The 21,435-nt window shown below is 34.4% G+C and overlaps 1 protein-coding gene across 3 annotated transcripts in view; it reads left to right on the top strand.

Moving 5' to 3' along the window:
• Positions 1-21,435, top strand: part of SPATA1 (spermatogenesis associated 1) — a 103,165-nt gene that overhangs the window by 29,982 nt on the left and 51,748 nt on the right. For all 3 annotated transcript variants that reach the window (XM_023589393.3, XM_058303255.2, XM_058303254.2), the window contains exons 5-8: positions 2,409-2,462; positions 2,548-2,779; positions 12,488-12,608; positions 13,307-13,361. In XM_023589393.3, the coding sequence (XP_023445161.2) occupies positions 2,409-2,462; positions 2,548-2,779; positions 12,488-12,608; positions 13,307-13,361 (462 nt within the window). The remainder of the gene's footprint in view (positions 1-2,408; positions 2,463-2,547; positions 2,780-12,487; positions 12,609-13,306; positions 13,362-21,435) is intronic.

The raw sequence follows: 21,435 nt of genomic DNA, 5'->3' as shown, positions 1-21,435 counted from the left end.
TTATGCATTTTTATGGTGATCATTTTTTCAGTAGATAACTCTACCATTAGATTGTAGCTCCTGTGGACAGGAACTTTATTTTATTCACAATTATATCTAAAATCAGTTACTAACAAGGTGCTTTGCACTTAGAGGCATTAAATGTTCATTGAAAAAATTTAAAAATGAATGATGTGAAAAATTAAGCATTTTCCCCCAGAGAACTGCTATAGAGGAATTTACTACATGGGATTATTGGGAAAAGAGCTAAATCTGAAGAAGCTTTTTGACATTAAGTATCTGTTTAGTATGACAGAATATTAATTTAGTTTTTCTCAAATGAGGAAGAAGAGAAACAGCTCTAGTAATAACTTTTTGTTCTTTTTCATGATATATCAATTTATAAAACATCAATCACAAAATCCCAGGGTAGAAGGGACCTTCAAGGTAATTTAGGTCAACTTCTAAAATCCTTGTAATATTTTATTATTTTTGACAAGTGTTTATTGATGTTTTCTCTGTGCAAAAAACTAGTGAAAAGAATTAGAAATGGATCCTTCCCTAAAAGAGTGTTTAATGATGTAGTAAAGATAAAATAAGCAAGTATAAATAATTAATTTAAAAGTGCATATTTTGGGGATTCAGAGGAAAAGAGATTACTTCCAGCCAGGGAAGTGGGGAGTGGGGGTAGAGAACTTTGAGGAAAAAGTGATTCTCATTTGGATCTTGAAAGATAGATATTTGGTCTTGAAGATGAAGAGTGGGCAAAATTTTCTGAGCAGAGAAAATAGAATGAGCACAGGGGTGGAAAGGCAGGCAACTGAGAAGAGTAAATGGCTAATTTTTCACTGGATCATAGTCCTTATGAAAGGGAATAGTGGGGCATAAATTGTAAACGTAGTTGAAGATCTTGAATGCCAGATAAAGGAGTTTGGACTTTTTTCTGAGACTTTGGAGTTTTGAGCAGGAGAGTGAAATGATCGTAACCTTCAGTAAAATTAATTGGGCCTCACTGAGAAGGATGCATTGAAATGGGAAGAAACTAGAGGTAGGTATTCCAACTAGGAGGTTTTTGTAGTGGTTCATGCAAGAAATAAGAAGGGCCTAAGGAATAGGCTGCCTCTCAGATTTCATCTCCTATCATTTTTCCCTTGGCTCTAAACTTCAGCCATAAATATCTTCCTCTAGTCCTCAAACAAGACAAACTTATTATTTTTTTTCCTTTCCTTTTTTTTTCAAATGTTACATTAAAAAAATATGAGATATCCATATACCCCCCATCCCTCTCACCCCACTCCTCCCACATCAACCACCTCTTTCATCATCGTGGGACATTCATTGCATTTGGTGAACACATTTTGGAGCACTGCTGTGCCACATGGATAATGGTTTACATTGTAGTTTACACTCTACCCCAGTCCACCCAGTGGGCCGTGGCAGGATGTACAATGTCTAGCATCTGTCCCTGCAGTACCACCCAGGACAACTCCAAGTCCTGAAAATGCCCCCACATCATATCTCTTCTTCCCTCTCCCTACCCTCAGCAGCTACCGTGGCCACTTTCTTCACATCAATGCTACAATTTCTTCCATTAGCAAACTTATTTTTGATTTATGGTCCTTGCATATACCTGGAAATCACTGTCCCTTGATTTTAGGATAGCAGGCTTCTTTTTTAATTTGGGCCTCGGCTTAAGTATTACCTTTTTAAAAAGGCCTTCTCTGACCAGCTAATTTGTAGATACTCTTTCTCCAACTTACTATTATATATTTTTTTCATAAAGCACTTATCCTAATCCTAATCATGTTTACTTATTAACACCTGTTCTCCAAAATAGAATGTAAGCTGTATAAGAGCAATAACTTAGTCCTAACACTCACTATATTCTCATCATGTAGAGCACTGCCTGACATATATATTCTCAATATTTGTTGAATACATAAATAAATAACAAATGAACTCTATAGGTTGAATGTGTAGGAAATAAGGTTTACAAGGTTGTAGTCTGGAGTCCAGAATACCTCATGTTGAATCCTAACTTGGAAACTTAATAGTTTTTAAATCTTGGGTAAGTTATTTCCCTGTGCCACAGTCTCCTTGCCCATAAATTAGGGATAGTAATAGTGCCTATTGCATAGAGATGTGAAAATTAAATAAAATAATATATGTAAAGCACTTAGAATGCCTGGTACATGGTGCATCCATGCAAGTGATAGCCTTAATTATTTTTTTAAAGGACATAAAATTTCTGTTGTATTTAGTATAATGAATAGAAATGGGATTATATTCTACATTTTTTAGACTTTAGCCTTAGTTATTAGCTTTTAAATTTCATTTATATGCAGCAGATATATGTCTTCTGCAAAAAAATGGAAGTAAAAATAATTAAGAAAAATTACGAACCTTTACTTTTTTCTCTTTTTTTTTAGGTGAAGGCAAAGCAAGAATCAGAACTGAAACTCAAATCATTTGCTCCTCCATATGTATGTAATATGACTTTTTAGCCTATTTTTAAGCATACTGGTTTTAATTACAGTCTAATTTTTAAAAATTTCTTACATGTTTTAGGCTCTTCAGCCAGAATTATATTTGCTTCCTGTAATGGACCATTTAGGAAATATTTATTCATCACCATCAACAGTTACTTTATTTGGGCGGCAGACTTATAATGTTGTTGCAGAAGCTGATGGAACAATCCACAGACCAGTTAGTGTAACTTTGTCAAAGGAAGAACCTGGAATAGATCCCAGTTTGTTAGAAAACACTTTGAAAGAACTTCTTAACAAGAATCAGGAAGAAGGTGATTTTAACTGGAATGGGAAAAACAAAGACGTTATTATAGTTCATTTTAGCAGTAGGTCTGTGAACAAATTCTGGGCAAACCCAGCCTTACAAATATGGTTAGTATAAAAGGAAAGCTACAATTCAATTTGGAGATTTTTTAAAGACTTTCGCCATGTGAGAAAAGCACAAATTTAAGTATTATGCTAAAATTTTAAAAACTATAATTAAAATACTTATAGCACTTAAACTACCATCTTTCCTTCTTTTAAAATAAAATAGTTTCAGATACTTAAGAAAAAATTAAGGCTGAAGGGGAAGGGGAAGGGGAAGAAAAAAGAAGTAATTACTCCATAAAAATTTGGTATTATCCAGAAGCTGAAGGGTTTTATCCAGGAAAACAATGCCATATGAAGGCAAAAATAACCTCTTTTATACCTCACTGGGGTACATTTGTATTTCAAAGAATATTTTTATCTGTGTACACTCACCAATTTACTGATAGATTCCTGAAAAGTGATAGGTAATTAAAAAATGCTTACCTCAAAATAAAATTTAAAAATATATAAGTAAAACTGGTACTAAATTCCAAGAATAGATTGAAAAAAAATAAATTTAACTTTTTCACTATATTGCATATATATAACCTTCTGTGATAGAAAAATGGATATATTAAACATTTTTAAGTAAAAAAAATTCCCCGCAAATGAATACTGTTACTGCAGAATACACTAATTCTTTACCAGTTATGTTTTTCTCCATCTTCAAGTATAGAAATCTTATATTCTAGGTACCCAATGATGTTCCAAATTTAGCACTTTCTTTAATCTTAGGCATATTTAATACTTACTTACTGTTCTAATGTGCTTTCATCAAAATGACACATGTGGATGAGATTCTCCTATTTCATTACTGATGCCCATCAGGGAAAATCTTTACCTGCTTTTTTTAATCTCCAGGCATCTCTACATTGTTAATATTGCTTTACAGTCATGACATCTCTTAAAGGTTAAAGGAAAAAAAAAACCCACAAAAATTCACAGAGTGCAATTCTAGTATTTCTGAACAGTACAAGTCAAGTGCCCAATGGAGCAGGCGATTACCTTCCATCAAGCTATGAGTGGCGTTATACTTCATATCCTGGGCCACTAGCCAAATTCTTGAACTATGCTACCTGCACAAAACCCAAAAAAATTTTGGTGGGAGTTTTTAATTCTGTAAAGTTTTGCAAGTGTAGTTTTTAAGTGGTATTAACTTCTGAGTGCTTTACTCCAAAAAGAGTAATGATACTTTAAATGAGAGATCAGTGAATACCTGTTTTAAGCAGTCCTAGGAACATTGATAAGTATAAGGAAGAAAATAAATGTTGACCATAATCCCATCATCCAGATATATCTTCTATTAGTACTTTGGTTTATGTTCTTCCAAGGGTTTTTTCCTAGTTTTTATATATAAGCATTTTTTATTTTTCAAAAATGAGAACACATATGAATTCTTTTAAAGCCTCTTTTAGAGTGGATCATAGATATATAGATATTTCATACCAATGAATATATATCTACAGCATTATAAAATTCCCTGTTCCATAATTTATTTATCCAAACCTACATTAATGTTTTTGCTATTATGAATATTGCTGTAGTGAAAATTTTTCTAAATACAGCTCCATACATTTATACTTTATTTTTTAGAAGTTTGCTTGCTGGTTCCAAGGTAATATTGCTTTTTGTTATTCTTCTTGAAAGACTTTCCCGCCTTATGTGCCTCTCTTTAGTCACATTCTCTTTCTTCCCTCAATAGAAATAGCTACTATTCTAATTTTTGTGATAATTATTTTTTTGATTTTCTTTATAGTTTTAAAATTCTTATGTGTATCCTAAACAATATAGTTCAGTTTTGCCTATTTTGAATTTTATTTAGGTAGAATCATATTGAAAATATTTTCCTTGTACTTCTTTTACTCAACAATGTAATAGTGAAATTAAGCCATGTTGCCACATGAAACACTCATTTATTTTCATTGTTGTATACTCTTCCATTGTATGAATAGAGTTTATTTACCTATTCTGATGATGGACATTTGATTTGTTACCAGTTTGAGGCTATTACAAATATGGTTTTTTTGGACATTTTTGTACTTGGCTCCTAAATGTACATGTGCAAGAGTATGTCTAGGGAGCATACCAAGGACTGGAATTATATCACATGTTCAACTTTACTAAAAATGTCTGTTTTACAAAGTGGTCATAGCACATATGCCTGAAAATTCCTATTGAGCCATAATGTTGCCATTATATTGGACATTTTCTATCACCTTGTTTCTCTGCTCTACATTCTGGATAATTTCCTTAGGTCTGTCTTCCAGAACTATCTTATTCTCTCTTTTGCTGTGTCTAATCTGCTGTTATATCCTTACACTAAATTTTTAATTCCAAATAATTTATTTTTATTTCCTAAAAGTTCTCTTTGGTTGAGTATATTTTTACTTTTTTTTTTTAATAAGAGAAGTTGTAGGTTTACAGAAAAATCATGCAGAAAATAGAGTTCCCATTTACTCCTCCATTATTAACACCTTGCATTAGTGTGATATATTTGTGAATTGGTGAAAAATATTATTATACTATTAAATATAGTTTGTGGTTTACATTAGGGGTCACTGTTTATGTTGTACAATCCAGTGTTGTTGTTTTTTAAATTTTTATTCTAGTAACATATACTTTCTCCTTTTAACCACTTTCAAATATATGTGAGTATTTTGAAAGTATGTTTGATTGTCATTTTGATTTGAATTTATCTTCATGGAATACCAATTCATATCTTTTATCCATTTTCTGTTCTTTCTTTTAATATATTGATTCATAACTGTATACATTCCTACATAAATATATATGCTTATAGTCTAGATTTTAGTTTGTGGTTTGTCTTCTTGCTTTATAGTTCTTTTGATGAAAGGAGTTCTTAAATTTTATCCTTTACTGAAAGAAGAGTGGTGAAATCTCCAAGCATTTTACCAGTTTTTGCTTTTTATATCTTGAAGTTTTGTTATTAGGTGCATGTATATTTATGATTGTTACCTATTCTCAGTAAATAGATTTCTATATTGTTATGTTATGTTCCTCTTTATTCTTTGGTAACTGTCCTGATTCTGAAGTTTACTTAGTCTGATATTAGTGTGGCTACTTTGGCTTTCTTTTGATTAGTGCTTGCATGGTATATCTTTGTCTTTTTTTGTTTTGCTTTGTTTTTTTAATTTCTTTTTATTTTTTCCATTCTTTTGCTTTTGTATTCAAAGTGAGTTTCTTGTACACAGTATATAGTTAGGTCTTGGATTTTTTTTCAACCAGCTTGATAATCTCTGCCTTTTAATTTGGATGTTTAGATCATTTAAATGTAATGAAGTTATGATATAATGGGTTTTATTTATTTATTTTTTCAAGATTTATTATTTTTTATTTTTATTTTTTAAAGATTTATTTATTTATTTAATTTCCCCCCCTCCCCTGGTTGTCTGTTCTTGGTGTCTATTTGCTGTGTCTTGTTTCTTTGTCCGCTTCTGTTGCCGTCAGCGGCACGGGAAGTGTGGGCGGCGCCATTCCTGGGCAGGCTGCTCTTTCTTTTCACGCTGGGCGGCTCTCCTTACGGGGCGCACTCCTTGCGCGTGGGGCTCCCCCATGCGGGGGACACCCTTGCGTGGCACGGCACTCCTTGCGCGCATCAGCACTGCACATGGCCAGCTCCACACGGGTCAAGGAGGCCCGGGGTTTGAACCGCAGACCTCCCATATGGTAGACGGACGCCCTAACCACTGGGCCAAAGTCCGTTTCCCTCAAGATTTATTTTTATTTATTCTCTCCCCTTCCCCCATCCTGCCCCGCCCCGCCCCACCCTGCCCTGCCCCAGTTGTCTGTTCTATGTATCCATTTGCTATGTGTTCTTGTGTGTCTGCTTCTATTCTTGTCAGCAGCACTGGGAATCTGTGTCTCTTTTTGTTGCATCATCTTGCTGCATCAGCTCTCCATGTGTGCAGTGCTACTCCTAGGCAGGCTGAACTTTCTTTCACACTGGGCGGCTTTCCTTACGGGGCGTACTCCTTGTGCGTGGGGCTCCCCTACATGGGGGACACCCTGCGTGGCACAGCACTCCTTGTGTGCATCAGCACTGCACGTGAGCCAGCTCCACGCAGGTAAAGGAGGCCCTGGGTTTGAACCACGGACCTCCCATGTGGTAGGTGGATGATCTAACCATTGAGCCAAGTCTGCTTCCCCTATAATTGGTTTTAAATATACTGTTTTCAATTTGGTTCATCTGTTTGCTTTTTTCATTCACTTTTTTCTTGGTTTTCTTTTGCATTGAGTACTTTTTATGATTTCATTTTATCTCCACTATTGGCATATTGTAGTTATATTTTATTTTAAAAATTTTTTAGGGGCCGCTTTAGTGAAGAAGTCAGCAAACTACTATTATTTTTTTATTATGATCCATATACTATATCCTGTTATTTGTAAATAAGGTTTAATTGGAACATGGCCATGTCCATTTATTTACATATTATCAATAGCTGCTTTTGCACTACTGTAACTACAGTGGCAGAGTAGAATAGTTGTGACCCTATGCTTCATAAGCCTAAAATATTTACTATCTGGAACTTTACAAAAAGGTTTGCTAACACCTGCTCTGGGGTATATATTACATAAATTTTAATTTGAAGCCAACCTTCAAATTATATACAACTTCACATATAGTTTAAGAACCTTGTAGCACCATACCTATTTCCTCCTTTGCATCTTTTGTGCTATTGTTGTCAGACATTTTACTTCCTCATATGTTATAAACTCCACAATACCTTGTTACCATTTACCTTTGTCAATTATCTTTGAAAGAGATAAAAAAATAAGGAGAAATGATTTTATATTTACCCTCATTATTACAATTTCTTTTTTGCTGGAAAACTTCTTTAACATTTCTTGTAGTGAAAGTCTTCTGGCAATGAATTCTCTTTACTTTTATTTATTATCTGAAAAAAACACTTTTTTTATCTTAAATTTTGAGAGATATTTTTCCTGGGTATAAAATTCTGGGTTTTGTTTGCTGTTTCATTTGTGTGCATGTTTAAAGATATCTCTCTGTTGTCTTATGAATTGTATAATTTCTGTGGAGAAGTCTGTGGTATTTTTGTTTCTTTTTTTATCTGCTGTCTTTAAGATTTTACCTTTGGTTTTCAACAGAATGATTATGATTTGTCCAGTATTTTTTAAATTTTTATTTAGGTCATTTTCCCCAAAGCAGCAACTAAAAAATGTTTAAAATGAGGTATAACTAAAATATACCAATAGTGAAGATAAAATTAAATCATAAAAACTACTCAATCCAAAAGAATCCAAAAAATGAATGTAAATAAAAATTTTATTTGTTGTGTTTCATGAATTTTGGAAAATTCTTGACTGTTATCTTTTAAAATATATCTTCTGCCTATTCTCTCTCTTTTCTCCTTCTAGAACTCCGTTATGTGTTAAACCATTCATTATTGTCCCACAGCTCTTGGATGCCCTGTTTTTCCTCCCCCATCCCCACTCCCATACATTCATTTTTCTTTCTGTATTTGGATAATTGCTGTTGACCTATCTTTCTGGGTTTTGTTTTTGTTTTGTTTTCTTTTCTTTTCTTTTAGGTACTGGGGGCCAGGGATTGAACACAGGACCTCATATGTAGGAAGCCGGCAGTCAACCATTGAACCACATTGGCTTCCCTGAGTTGGTTTTTTCTTTTGTTTTGCTTGTTATTTGTTTTGTTTTTCAGGAGGCACTGGGAACCAAACCCGGGACTTCCCTTGTGGGAGGCGGGTGCTCAACAGCTTGAGTCACATCCACTCCCCTGTTAACCTATCTTGAAGTTCATTGATTTCCTTGTTGTGTACAGTCTACTGATATGTCTATCAAATTACTTTTCAACTCTGATATGTTTTTTTAAAATTTTATAACATTTCCATTTAACTTTCTTTTAAACATTCTATCTCTGCTGGAATTTTCTCATTCTTGCATGTGGAGCATCATTTATATTATATCTTTAACTTATTGCACAGTTTTCAAATCCATGTTTGATTATTTCAAAACCTAGGCCATTTTTGGATCCAGTTCTCTTGACTGCTTTATCTCTTGACAGGGGGTTGTAGTTTTGCTTGCTTTTTGGTGTGCCTTGTACTTGTTCACTGCATCATATATACTCTATGTGAAACAGAAACTAAGGTAAATAATATTTATGCTTGGTAATAGGCATGCCTCTTCTTTTATCAGACTGTTAGTGTGGGGAGGGAAATGGAGACTGAGTCCATTTAGTTAGTTGACCTGAATTTGAGTTTTTTGATTGCTATAATTATCTTCATTGCATCACAGATTTCAAATTTCTTCAGCAGTAGGCTGCTTCTACTTGTGTTTAGTATGGGGTCTGACTTGTAAAAGCAATTTTCTCAGTGTTCTTGCTGCTCAGTTATCATCAGCCCCTGCATACCTGCATCAAAGAGGAGGATCTTTGCATAATCCTTTCATCAGCAGAAGACTGTTGTTGCATTTACTTGGATTGAAACTCATGGTGAAGGTAGGGAGAATTCTTGATTCTTCTGGCCCAGCCTCATTTTAGTAGAGTTTCTGTTCTGGGGCTTTGAGAGTAGGGCTTTCTCAGCATTCTTGCTCCTTTCTCTGGAGCAGCCAAATTCTGCCTTGTATCTTGGGAAGAGAGAGTCCTTTTCTCCTCCCCAAGTGGTAGCAGACCTATGATTAGTATCAGTGTAGGGTCCTGGACTCAAAAGGATTTCCTTCTCCCAGGGACATAGAACTTTTGCTCCTACTCCTTACTTGAGCTTTGCCAAGATTGGTGGTGGGAGGGTTTCTTACTCATTTGCCAGTGGTAGGATTTGCTTGTTACTCAGTGCAAGACTCATATAGAGGAAAGGTGGGTCCTATGGTGGCAGAGTTTCCTACTCATCCATTAGCTTAAAGCTTTTGCTTTGTATGAGAGAAGGGTGCCAAGAGGAAGATGGGATTTCATAGTGTGCCACTGATGAAGAGCTCTCTCAGGTGTCCTCCTCTTCCCCCAGTCTTATAAGCAACTGATACAGACATGTGGAAAAGACTTGATAGTGAGTACAGAACTTCCTTTTGTTCCTGGGACTTCTAGAGATTCCAAACTGTCTTGAAGCTACTTAAAGTTTTTAACAGGAATAGCAGGAGACTAGATTTGAGTTCTAGAAAAATAAATTAGGTGGCAGTATGGAGAATGGACTGAGGTAATAAGGCCCTGAACTAGGAAAGTGGTGGTGGGATAGAAATCATAACTTGAAGTCAAGAGACTTCTTAAAGAGGGACCTATACTAGATGCTTTACATGTACTGTCCTATGTTAGAGATAAGGAAATTGAAGCTTAGAGAAATAAGTTACCTAGGGTCACAGCTACGGTGACAATGTCAAGATTTGAACTTTTACATGCTTGGCTAAAACCTGTTCTTTACAACACTGCACTAGAGTCATATTGGACTTTTCACTATTTGCCAAAAATGCTACACATTTGTACCCCCTTTGCCCAGCAAACATCTCAGTTCAAAACCCAGTTTCACAGTTATCACTCCCTTTTCTGTGACTTATGACACTTTATATACCTACCTACTATAGCTCTCAGGAGGCCTGGGTACCAAATGCTGGACCTCCTATATGGTAGGTGGACACTATCAGTTGAGCCACAACCACTTCCCGTTGATGTATTCTTGAGTTGTTTCTACCATTTGTCTGTTGCAAATAATGTTTTCTGGACATGGATGTTTAAATATCCGTCTGAGTTCCTGCTTCCAGTTCTTTGAGTTAAATATCTTAGACTGGAATTACCAGGTCTTCTGGTAATTCTATGTTTAAGTTTTGAGGAAAGGCTGAACTGTTTTCCACAGTGGTGGCACCATTTTACATTCCCACCAGCAATGCCTGAGAGTTCCAATTTCTTCACGTCCCTGACAAATTTTATTTTCTGTTTTTTAAGTAATAGCCATCCTAGTGAAAATGAAGTGGTTTCTCATTATGGTTTTGATTTGTATTTCCCTAATGGCTAATGATGTTGAGTAGCTTTTCGTGTGTTTATTGGCCATTTCTGCATCTTCTTTGGAGGAATATTCAAGTCCTTTACTGATTTTTAAATTGGATTGTCTTTTTGTTGTTGAGTTATTATTAGCTCTTAAGCAGCCAGTATATCCATTTCTTGTTCATTTTATATTGAATAACTCTTTTAGAAAATCCCTGTTTGTTGTCCTTAAGTGACTATTCGAGTGCTAGATGGGAAATAAATAGTAACAGCCATACTAAAATTAAACCAATATAAGCTTCAGGTTTATATTTGAACTGTAATAACAAAATATTGTGGCAAGCCTCAATATTTAACATCTTAAAAAAAAAAAAGCTTTATAGGTATTTCAATGCATTTAATGTGTTTCCTTCCAACCAGGGAGTTATTAGTGTGACATCACTGTTTTTTCTTCCCATTCCCCTCCCCTGCCCTGCTGTTTTTGCTGTCTGTGTCCATTTGCTGTGTGATCTTCTGTATCTACTTCCCTCTTTTTGTCTTCTCTTCTCATCTTTCTCCTCTAGGATTCACTGGGATTTGATCCTGGGGACCTCTGATGGGGAGAGAGGTTCCCTGTCAATTGCACCACCTCAGTTCCTGGTCTCTGCTGCACTTCACCTTGACTCTTCCCTTCATCTCACTTTTGTTGCATCATAGCTTCTTGCTGCATGACTCACTTGCACAGGCAGTGGCTCACTATGGGGGGACTTGGCTTGCTACACAGACACTTGGCTAGGTACGTGGGCATTGACCTGCTGAGCAGGCACTGGCTCACCACATGGGCACTCAGCTCACCGTGCGGACACTTGGCTCTCCATGCAGGCACCGGTTTGCTTCACAGGCATGCTTTCTCTTCTTCTTTTTTAGCACCCAGGGATCAAACCCGAGTCCTCCCATATGGTATATGGAGGCCTTATCACTTGAGTCACATCCTCTTCCCAATATTTAACATTAACTAGAACAAAATATTAACTAGAACAAAAAATATTGATTGTGCTCATTTATTTCTATATTTTAAAAATATTGATTTCCTCAAGAGGAAAAAGTCTGCATTAACACTGCCATGTTAATGGATCTTTTGCTTTGATTAATCATATAGTATATCAGTATTAATATTTTAAAGACAGATTGTACAGTTGTTCCTATATGGAAAAATTATTAAAATGAAGGTTTTATATATGAAATGTATGTGAAATAAAATATTCTCTATATTTGCATGACCATTTTGCAGAGAAAGTCCCTATTTTAAAAGATGCTTTTGGCAAGATTTTTAAAACAAGTTTGCATAAAATCTAACCCCCTCTTGCAGATTCACAATGTACGGAAAGACAAAGAAATCTTGGAATGAGTATGTATGTGTGAGAGACAGAGAGAGTTTAGGAGAGTCACATTCGTGTGTAGTGTTGCTTAATCCAATGTTTCCCAAACTGAATTGACCAAAGAATCCTCTTTTCACATAAACTAATGTTTTATGAAACTCACCTTGGAAATTGTTGCCTTATATATGTAAAGTTCATGGAGATTCTGAAACATAGGAGAAGATTATAGTGTGTGTGTGTATATATAAATAAAATTTTATTTTAGCATTTTCTTAATATTCTGAACTTTATTTGACATGAATGAACTTCAGCATCAGCTGGGGGAAAATGCACTCCAAAAGAAAGCCAGAATGGAAAAAATAAAATTAGAAAATCTGAATTGCCAGTATCATTAGAAGATTCAAATACTGATTATTTTGTCAACAAACAAAGGTAATTAGCATTGACATTGATTACACTTATAATCTAAGAGAAAGAGTGAGGTATCCATGATACTATTATAAGGACTTTTTATTAGAACAAAGATATGAGTGAAATTAGTTAAATCATAACTACAAGAACCTTGATTCGGTTCTTTGATGTTATATATTAACATTCCTGTCAAATATAATGAGTGGTAATTTAGTATTTGATTTTATTTTTGTTGTAATCTTTTTGTGTTTAAGGACAACCTGATGACAGGAAAGTTTATCTTTGTTTTTTTTTTTCAACTAATTTTCTACCTCCCGGATTCTTGGTCATGGGTAGAACTTATATTTGAGTTTCCAAATTATAGTACTTAAACAACAGATTTGTATACAGTCTTTTAAAACTAAGACAGGGGTTTTTACAAATAATTGTCATACATAAAAATACTATAAACAAAATTTGTTTATAAATTTCTACATAATTTGCATTCCTGTAGGTGTTGGACTATGATTTAAATTTAGTTATGAAATAAGATTTTATTACTCATAATAAATGTAGTTTTTGTTGGTCATTAATGAATTTGGTTTTAGGCCAACTTTTTAAACAATTCATTATTATATATGTCTTTACATAATATCAAATAAACTACATAAAATAGGAAAAGCTAATATTCATGAATCATGTTTTAATATGACCTATAAAAATCTTTTATTCCCTTTAAGTCTTTGGAAAAATGAAGATGATACAGTCAATATCAGTAGAAGAAAGGAAAATCAGGTATGATTTTAAGATTTTAAAGTGTGATATTGCAACATAATATTTATATTGAAGTTGAAATGATCCTGTAGGTTAAAATGTATATGTTTTCTGATAATGTATTTCTAATATCAGTATTGTCAATAACAGTCCAATTTTTGATTTTGCTTCTGTGAGTGAGCAAACAGTATGCCTTAGTGAAAGAAAACAGTTATTCACCAATACCTTTTTGAATTATCTTTTCAAATTGTATTGCTAGTTTTAAGGACACTAACTTGTACTTGGCTGGCAGATTTAATGAATAATTTGTAATTTAATATAGTGATAACCTGTACTTTATTAACTCCTTTACAACAGATTTCTCTTGTGTAATGAGATGCAGTTTAATAGTGTTATAGTAGAGGTTAATTGTTTATTACCAGCTACTAGTTACTAGCTGTATAACCTTGAATATGTTACATAGTAATTGTTTTTAAAAGTTAATGAACACTATTTAAAACATCAATGTATTCTCAAGGAATGATGGAGAGACTTAGATAGAGAATTTCACAAATATTTGCAGAATGGATTTACAACATTCTTAAGATAATAACAATACTAGTTTCAATAATAGCTGAGAACCAACTACCAGGTACTGTTCCAGGTATTTTATACATATTAACTAATTTAATCCCTTCAGAAAACCCTATGAGGTAAGTTATAGTTATCCCCCATTTCACAGATGAGAAAACTGAGGCACAGACAGGTTTAGTGATTGACCCAATATCGTATATCCAGTAAATATTGGAGATGGGATTGGATCCTTCAGAGTTCATGTTCTTAACCACTACACTATTTTTCTAAATAATAGTAATGATACAGCAGCAATCAATTAGATAACGTTTATTGAGCCAGTCCTTGTTCTAAGTGCTTTACATATGTTAACTCATTCAACTCACCAACTCTCTAAGGAGTTGTGCCCATTTTCTGATGAGGACGCTAATGCACAGAAGATTACACTAACTTTTCCATTATTACAATGCTAACAAATCTTCTTTTATACCTGTTTTGTAAAATTCCAACCTTAGTTAACAAACCACAAATCTCAAATGCATCTTTGATTCTGCCAACGTTATACTATATTTTCCTGATCCAGTTACTACTCTTCTAGAAAATTCTGTTGTATCTCCTCCTCAAACCTTCAATGTCTCCTTTCTCTTGTACTCTCAGTGATGATTTTCTCTGAAAATAAAGGCAATCTGAAGAGAACCCTCACATCTCAAAATAAATTGTATGTACAGAGTGAGTTTGGGGTTGAAATTCTTTTTGTTCCTCCTCAGATATCCAGTTGCCCCCACACCATTTGTTAAAAAGACTTATTTTTCTCATTGCATTAGTCAAAATTAATTGAACACATGTGTTTTCAAGAATTTCTGGACTTTCATATCTGCCCCATGATCTGCTTTTTATCCTTATGCCAATTCCATACCATCTTCATTCAGGTTTGTTTTGGTTTATCGAGATTTTTTTGTGTTTTCATAGAAATTTTAGAATCACATGTCAATTTCTTCAAAAAATCTACTGAATTTTGATTTGAATCATGTGGAATTTGTAGATCAATTTGGGAAGAATCGATATCCTAACAGGTTGTTGTTGTTTGTTTGTTTTTAAGGTACTGGGGTGGGGATTGAACCCAGGACCTCATGTGTGGGAAACTGGTGCTCAACCACTGAGCTACATTGGCTCCCCCAAGTTGTTTTTGTTTTGTTTTGTTTTGTTTTTAGGTGATAATGGGGATTGAACCCAGGACTCCTGTGTAGAAAACAGGTGCTCAACTGCTTGAGCTCATTCTGCTCCCCTCCTAACAGTTTTTGAGTCTTCTGATTCGTTGTATATCTATTTGTTTAGGTTTTCACTTTCTCTTAGCAGTGCTTGTGGTTTCTGTGTAGGGGTCTTGCATATCTTTGGTTACATTTATTTCTAGGTATATGATATTTTTATGCTTTTAAAAATGGTATTTTAAATTTTTTATTTTTTAATTGTTGATTTATAGAAATATTATTAATTTTTGTACATTGAACTTGTCTCTTGCCAATTTCTCTTATTGGTTCTATTAGATATTTTTGTAGATTCTTTTAAGACTTTCTACATACAAAATCATATAATCTATGAATAGCAAGAGTTTTATTCTCCCATTTCAATCTTTTGGAAATGGTCATGGTATGATAAGTATTTATTTTCTCCACATTTCTGACTGTGAGAAGCAATAATGGCAGTAACAGTGGTGGCTTCTTGATTTAAGCATAATTCTAGTGATGGCCTCAATGATAGTAACTTTGCTAATAGAAAAGTCATTCTAGGAGACCAAGCCTAGAATCTGCTTCTTCAGTCTTTCTGATGCATTTAATTTGCTTTATTAAATTCCTTCCTGCTTACAATACCTAAAATCCTTCTTTGACCTGTGCTGAAATGATTCAGTATTTGGTACAGAAAGTGAGGTATGCGAAACAACTCTTAATAATAGAAATCCCATGTTGGTTATCCAACCAAAAGAATTGCAATATTTGACTAGTTTATGCTGGCAGAAACTAGAGGAATAATTGTAGGAATAAATTCAGACCAGGAATGAAGGAGCATAACTTTAGATTGGTGCTAAGTTTAATTATATGAATGCACAACACTTGGCGGGCTCTTTGAAATTTGGCAGGAAACATACTGCATTTAGATGTGTGGCTCCAATTTTTTTTTTAGCCAAGTAGTCTATACGACTGCTAACTTTTAGTGGGATCCAAAGCAAGAGAAGGCTCTCAAGCTGACCCAAGAGATAGTGCTAACAGTGCTTCCACTTGTTTAAACTCCATCTGATTGGATGAAGCATGAAGTGCCTTGTAGTAGATTGGAATGCTGTGAGTTTTTGGCAAATCCTGCTAGGAGAATCACAGTTCACAGCCTTTGAGTTTGGTAACAAAGGCATGCCATGTTAAGGAAATAATGGTTATTCTATTCTTGCTGAATACTTGTATTGTCTCTAATTTTTGCCTATTATGAACAGTGCTCCTGGAGCTTATGAACAAGAAAAGAGTTACTTACGCCTGGAATTCCTGAATATGCCTACCTATAACTTAATTAAATAATGCCAAATTATGTTTCAAAGTGATTTTATCAATTTACACTCCCTCTAGGAATCCAAGACACTTCCTGTTGCTCTACATCCTTTTTAAAAAAATTTATTTGATTTATTCCTTCCCACCCCCTCATTGATTGCATTTGATGTGACCTGGTTTTCTCTTTTTTAGGAGGCACTGGGAACCGAACCCAGGACCTCCCATGTGGGAGGGAGGTGCCTAATCACCTGAGCAACCTCCACTCCCTGCTTTGTGTTTCCTCACTGGGTCTCTTAGTTGCATCACCTCACTACATCAACTTGTCGCACTAGCCCATCATGTCAGCTCACTGTATTACTTATCATCTTTAGGAGGCCCTGGATACTGAACCCAGACCTCCCATGTTGTAGGCAAGAGCTTAGTTGCCTAAACCACACATCTGCTTCCTCCACATCCTTAATAACACATGCTATTTTCACATTTTTAAATTTTTGCAGTCTGGTGAGTGCTTAATGCTATTTTGCTGTGGTGCAAATTTTTAATATCTCTGATTACTCATAATGTTGATTATATTTTTATATTTTATGGCCCATTTTGATAACCTTTTTTAGGAAACTGCCTATTTGAGTATTTGCATTATATTGGCTGTTTATTTCTAATTTGAAAGTTTTTATAAACTCTGGGAGGTAATCCTTTGATGCTTATGCAGGTTGCAAATATTTTCCCCTATTCCTTGACTTTTCTTTTTATTGTCTTCTTGATGCTCTTGGAGCATAGATGTTCTTAATGTTGTCAAATTTATCTATTCTTTTGTTTATTATTCATATATTTTGTGCCTTATAAAGAAACTTTTCTCTACCCTAAGGTCATGGAGATACCCTTCTATATTCTAAAAGTTTTATAGATTTGATTTTTACGTTTTGATATTTGTTCTACTTGTATTGGTTCTTGTGTATTGTATGATATAGGGGTCCTGGTGGTAGTTTGAGGCTTTTATGTAATAGATGTAAACCAACTGTAGATGGGACCTTTTGATTATTTATTTCAGTAAGGCAGGACCCAGGGTGGGTCTTAATCTTTTTACTGGAGTCCTTTGTAAATGGGATGAATAGAGAGAGACACAGAGAGAAAGCCACTGGAGCAGAGAGAAAGCCAGAGGAAGCCAGAAGCTGAAGGCAGTGAAACCTGGAAGAAAAGGGAGAGACCAGCAGATGTCATCCTGTGTCTTGCCTTAGGAGACAGGAGTCCAAGATTGATAGCACCCAGTCTTTGGAGATAAAGCATCACCTGAGGATGCCTTGATTGGGACTCAGCCTTAAAACTGTAAGCTTACAACCTAATAAATTGCAATTGTAAAAGTCAACCCATTTCTGGTGTATTACATTTCCACAACCTAGCAGACTTAAAACAAGTCCACTTTGATTTTTTTTTTTAATTTTTATTCACACCACTTTGATTTTTTTCTATAAAGATATTTAATTTCCCCAGCAACAGTTTTTGAAAGTCCATCCTTTTCCCACTGATCTACAGTGCCACTTCTATTTTATATCAAGTATCCAGATCTACATGGGACTCTGTCTTCCTTCCTTAGCCTATTTTTGTATACCTGTGTCAATTCTACAAAATCTTAATTACTCTAATTTTAGGTATTATATAATTTAATACTGGTAGAGCAAGTCCTCTCAAGTTCTTTAAGAATGTCTTGGTTATAGTAGTCCTTTGCACTTTTATATAAGTTTTAGAGAGACTGTCAAGGTACACAAAAACATCCATTAGCTTTTGATTGGGGTTATGTTGAACCTATAAATCATTAGGGAAAAAATGTGCCATTTTTATAACATTTGGTTTTCAGTCTGAACGTGTTATATCTCTCCATTTATTAGGCTCATTTTAGTGGATCTCTATACAAAAATAATGTATGTTTTGATTATGTAGAATATTTACATGACTCAAAAGTCAAAACTATATAAAAAGATACTTTCAGTTACTTCAGTCTCTATCTCCTCCATTTTATGTCCCCCTCCCCCATTAGATAACCATTTTTCTTGGTTTCTGGGTTATCCTTTCAGTGTTTCTTTTTGTAAAAATAAGAAAATAGGAAAACAGTTTGGTAGTTTCTTAAAAAACTAAACATGCTACTACCATATGATCCCCATTTCCCCAGAGAAATGAAAACCTATGTTCACATAAAAATCTATAGATAAATGTTCATAGCAGTTTTATTTGTAATAGCCAAAAACTGAATCATCCCAGATATCCTTCAACAAGTGAATGGTTAAACAAACTGTACATGTAAGGCATGGAATATTAACAATAAAAAGAGCAAAATATTCTTACACACAACTTGGATGAATCTCCAGGAAATTATGTTGAGCAAGAAAAGCTATTCCCAAAGGTTGTATACTGTATGATTCCATGCATATAAAATTTTCAAAATAACAAAATTTTAGAAATAGAGGACAGATTAGTGGTTTGTCAGTTTTTATGGATGGGAGTGGGGGTAGGTATGGTTATAACAACATGTGGGGATCCTTGTGGAATTAGAACTGTTCTGTATCTTTTTTTTTTTTTTAGATTTATTTATTTTTATTTATTTCTCTCCCCTACCCCAGTTGTCTGCTCTCTGAGTCCATTCACTGTACTTCTGTGTCCACTTGTGTCAGCAGCACCCAGAATCTGTGTCTCGTTTTGTTGTATCATCTTGCTGCGTCAGCTCTCTGAATGTGCGGCGCCATCTCTGGGCAGGCTGCACTTGTTTCGCCCTAGGCGGCTTTCCTTATGGGGTGTACTCCTTGCGCGTGGGGCTCCCCTACGCGGGGGACACCCCTGTGTGGCACTGCACTCCTTGTGCGCATCAGCAATGCGCGTGGGCCAGCTCATCACATGGGTCAGGAGGCCCTGGGTTTGAACCTTGGACCTCCCATGTGGTAGGCGGACACCCTCTTGGGCCAAAATTCACTTCCCTGTTCTGTATCTTGACTATGGTGGTAGATAGACAAACTTTCACAGGTGACGCATGGGTATAGACATACACACATACACACACATATACAAGTAAAGATGGGGAAATCCAAATAAGATCAGATGTCAATATCCAGGTTGTGATATTATACTATAGTTTTGCAAAATGTTATCATTGGGGAAGATGAGGTAAAGTATACAAGGGAACTCTATATTAATTTCTTCTAACCACTTGTGAATCTACAATAATCTCAAAGAAAAAGCAAATAGTCATATACAGTATTTTCCTCCTCCTTTATTACATTTAAAGTAGCATAGTCTATACATAGTTCTGAACCTTGTTTTATTTTTTTACTTATTAATATTTCCTGGCAATTCCATATCAGTTCATTGATATCATCATTCTTTTTTCAAAGGTGCATAGTACTCCATTTATTGAAACAATTCCATATTTTGGACATTTGTATATGGTGGTTTTTTTTCCTTTTGTGGAGATGTATCTTCAGGGTAGTTTCCTAGATATATGATAGCTTGTTCAAAGGCTAAATATATACATAATGATTTTAGATATTCCCCTCTATAGGAGTTACATACCATTTTACAGTCCCACTAGCAAGGCATGCAAAGGCCTGTTACTCCACAGTCTTATCATCTGAATATGTTTTCAAATTTTAATGTCTTTTCAGAATATATGGAGATTATCATTATAATTTTACTGTTGACTTACCAATATGAGGTACATATTGCTGGATTTCCTAATAAACCTTATTTAGCATGATGTAAACATAGTGAGATTTTGCTAATATTTAAAACATTGCATCAGTGTTCATAAATATGATTACTGTGTAGTTTTACATTTATTGTGTAGCTTTTATCAGGTTTAGGTATCATTGTTATACACACTTAGTAAAACAAATGTGTAACATTTCCTTCTTTGTCTGTACTCAGAACAGTTTAAGTAACACTGGGATTGTCTGGTCTATTGAAATTTAGTTCATTTCCCAGTTAATCATTTGGGACTCTTTCTTTTGGAGATATACCTTTTCTTTTTTTCTTTATTCCTTTTTTAGGAGGTACCAGGGATTAAACCAGAGTCCTCATACATGGGAGGCAGTTGCTCAATCGCTGAGCTACATCTATACCCTTTTAAAAATTCTCTGTTTCAAGAAAACTAGTCTATTTAAACTATCTTTTGGTAAATTATAATTTCCTAGAATATTATCCATTTCACCTAAAGGTATAAAATTACTTCCATAAAATTGTCCTATGATTTTTTTTCTGTTTCAATGCTCATTTCCCTCTCATCTTTTATTATGGTTTGTTGTTTTATTGAATAAGAGAACCTGCTTATTTATTTACAAAATATACTATATTTGATTTTCTAACTCATTAATTTCTGCTTTGGCTCTTTATTTTCTTCCATTGCTTTCTTTTTGTTTATTTTTCTAAATTTTTATGTTGGATGTTTCATGCATTTGTTTTCATTCTTTTGTTTTTATTGATGTAAGTAATTAAGATTATGAATATTCCTCTGATCACTGCTTTAAATGTTCCCATAGATTTTGATTTGGGGTGTTTTCCTTATTATTTTAAATAAATTCCACAATTTTTATTAATATTTCCCCTTTGACATCTTAGAAGTATTATTTTATATGTGTGTTTTTATATTTCCAGATGGAAGACTTTGAGAATGAATGCTGTTAATTCTTCTCTGGTAGAATTCACTTGTGGGACTATCTGGTCCTAGACTTTCTGTTGTTGTTGAAAGATTTTAGGATACTAATTCAGTCAGTCTCTTTAGTTGTTACTGTCTATTGAGATATTCTATTTTCTCTTTAGTCAGTTTAGTTAGTTTTTGTGTTCCTAGGGATTTGTCCATTTCATTTAGTTTATCCCATTTGTTGGCATACAATTGTTCATGGATAGTAATGTCTCCTCTTTCATTTCTGATTTTAGTTATTTGCATTCCTTCTCTTTTTCCCTTTGTCAGTCTAGCTAAAGGTTTGTCAGATTTTTGTTCCTTTCATAGAACCAAGTTTTTGTATTGTTGA

This window comes from Dasypus novemcinctus, chromosome 9, assembly GCF_030445035.2.
Source record: "Dasypus novemcinctus isolate mDasNov1 chromosome 9, mDasNov1.1.hap2, whole genome shotgun sequence".
Lineage (NCBI taxonomy): Eukaryota > Metazoa > Chordata > Mammalia > Cingulata > Dasypodidae > Dasypus > Dasypus novemcinctus.
The sequence above is the reverse complement of the archived record's forward strand: the minus strand, read 5'-3'. Positions and strand labels throughout refer to the sequence as shown.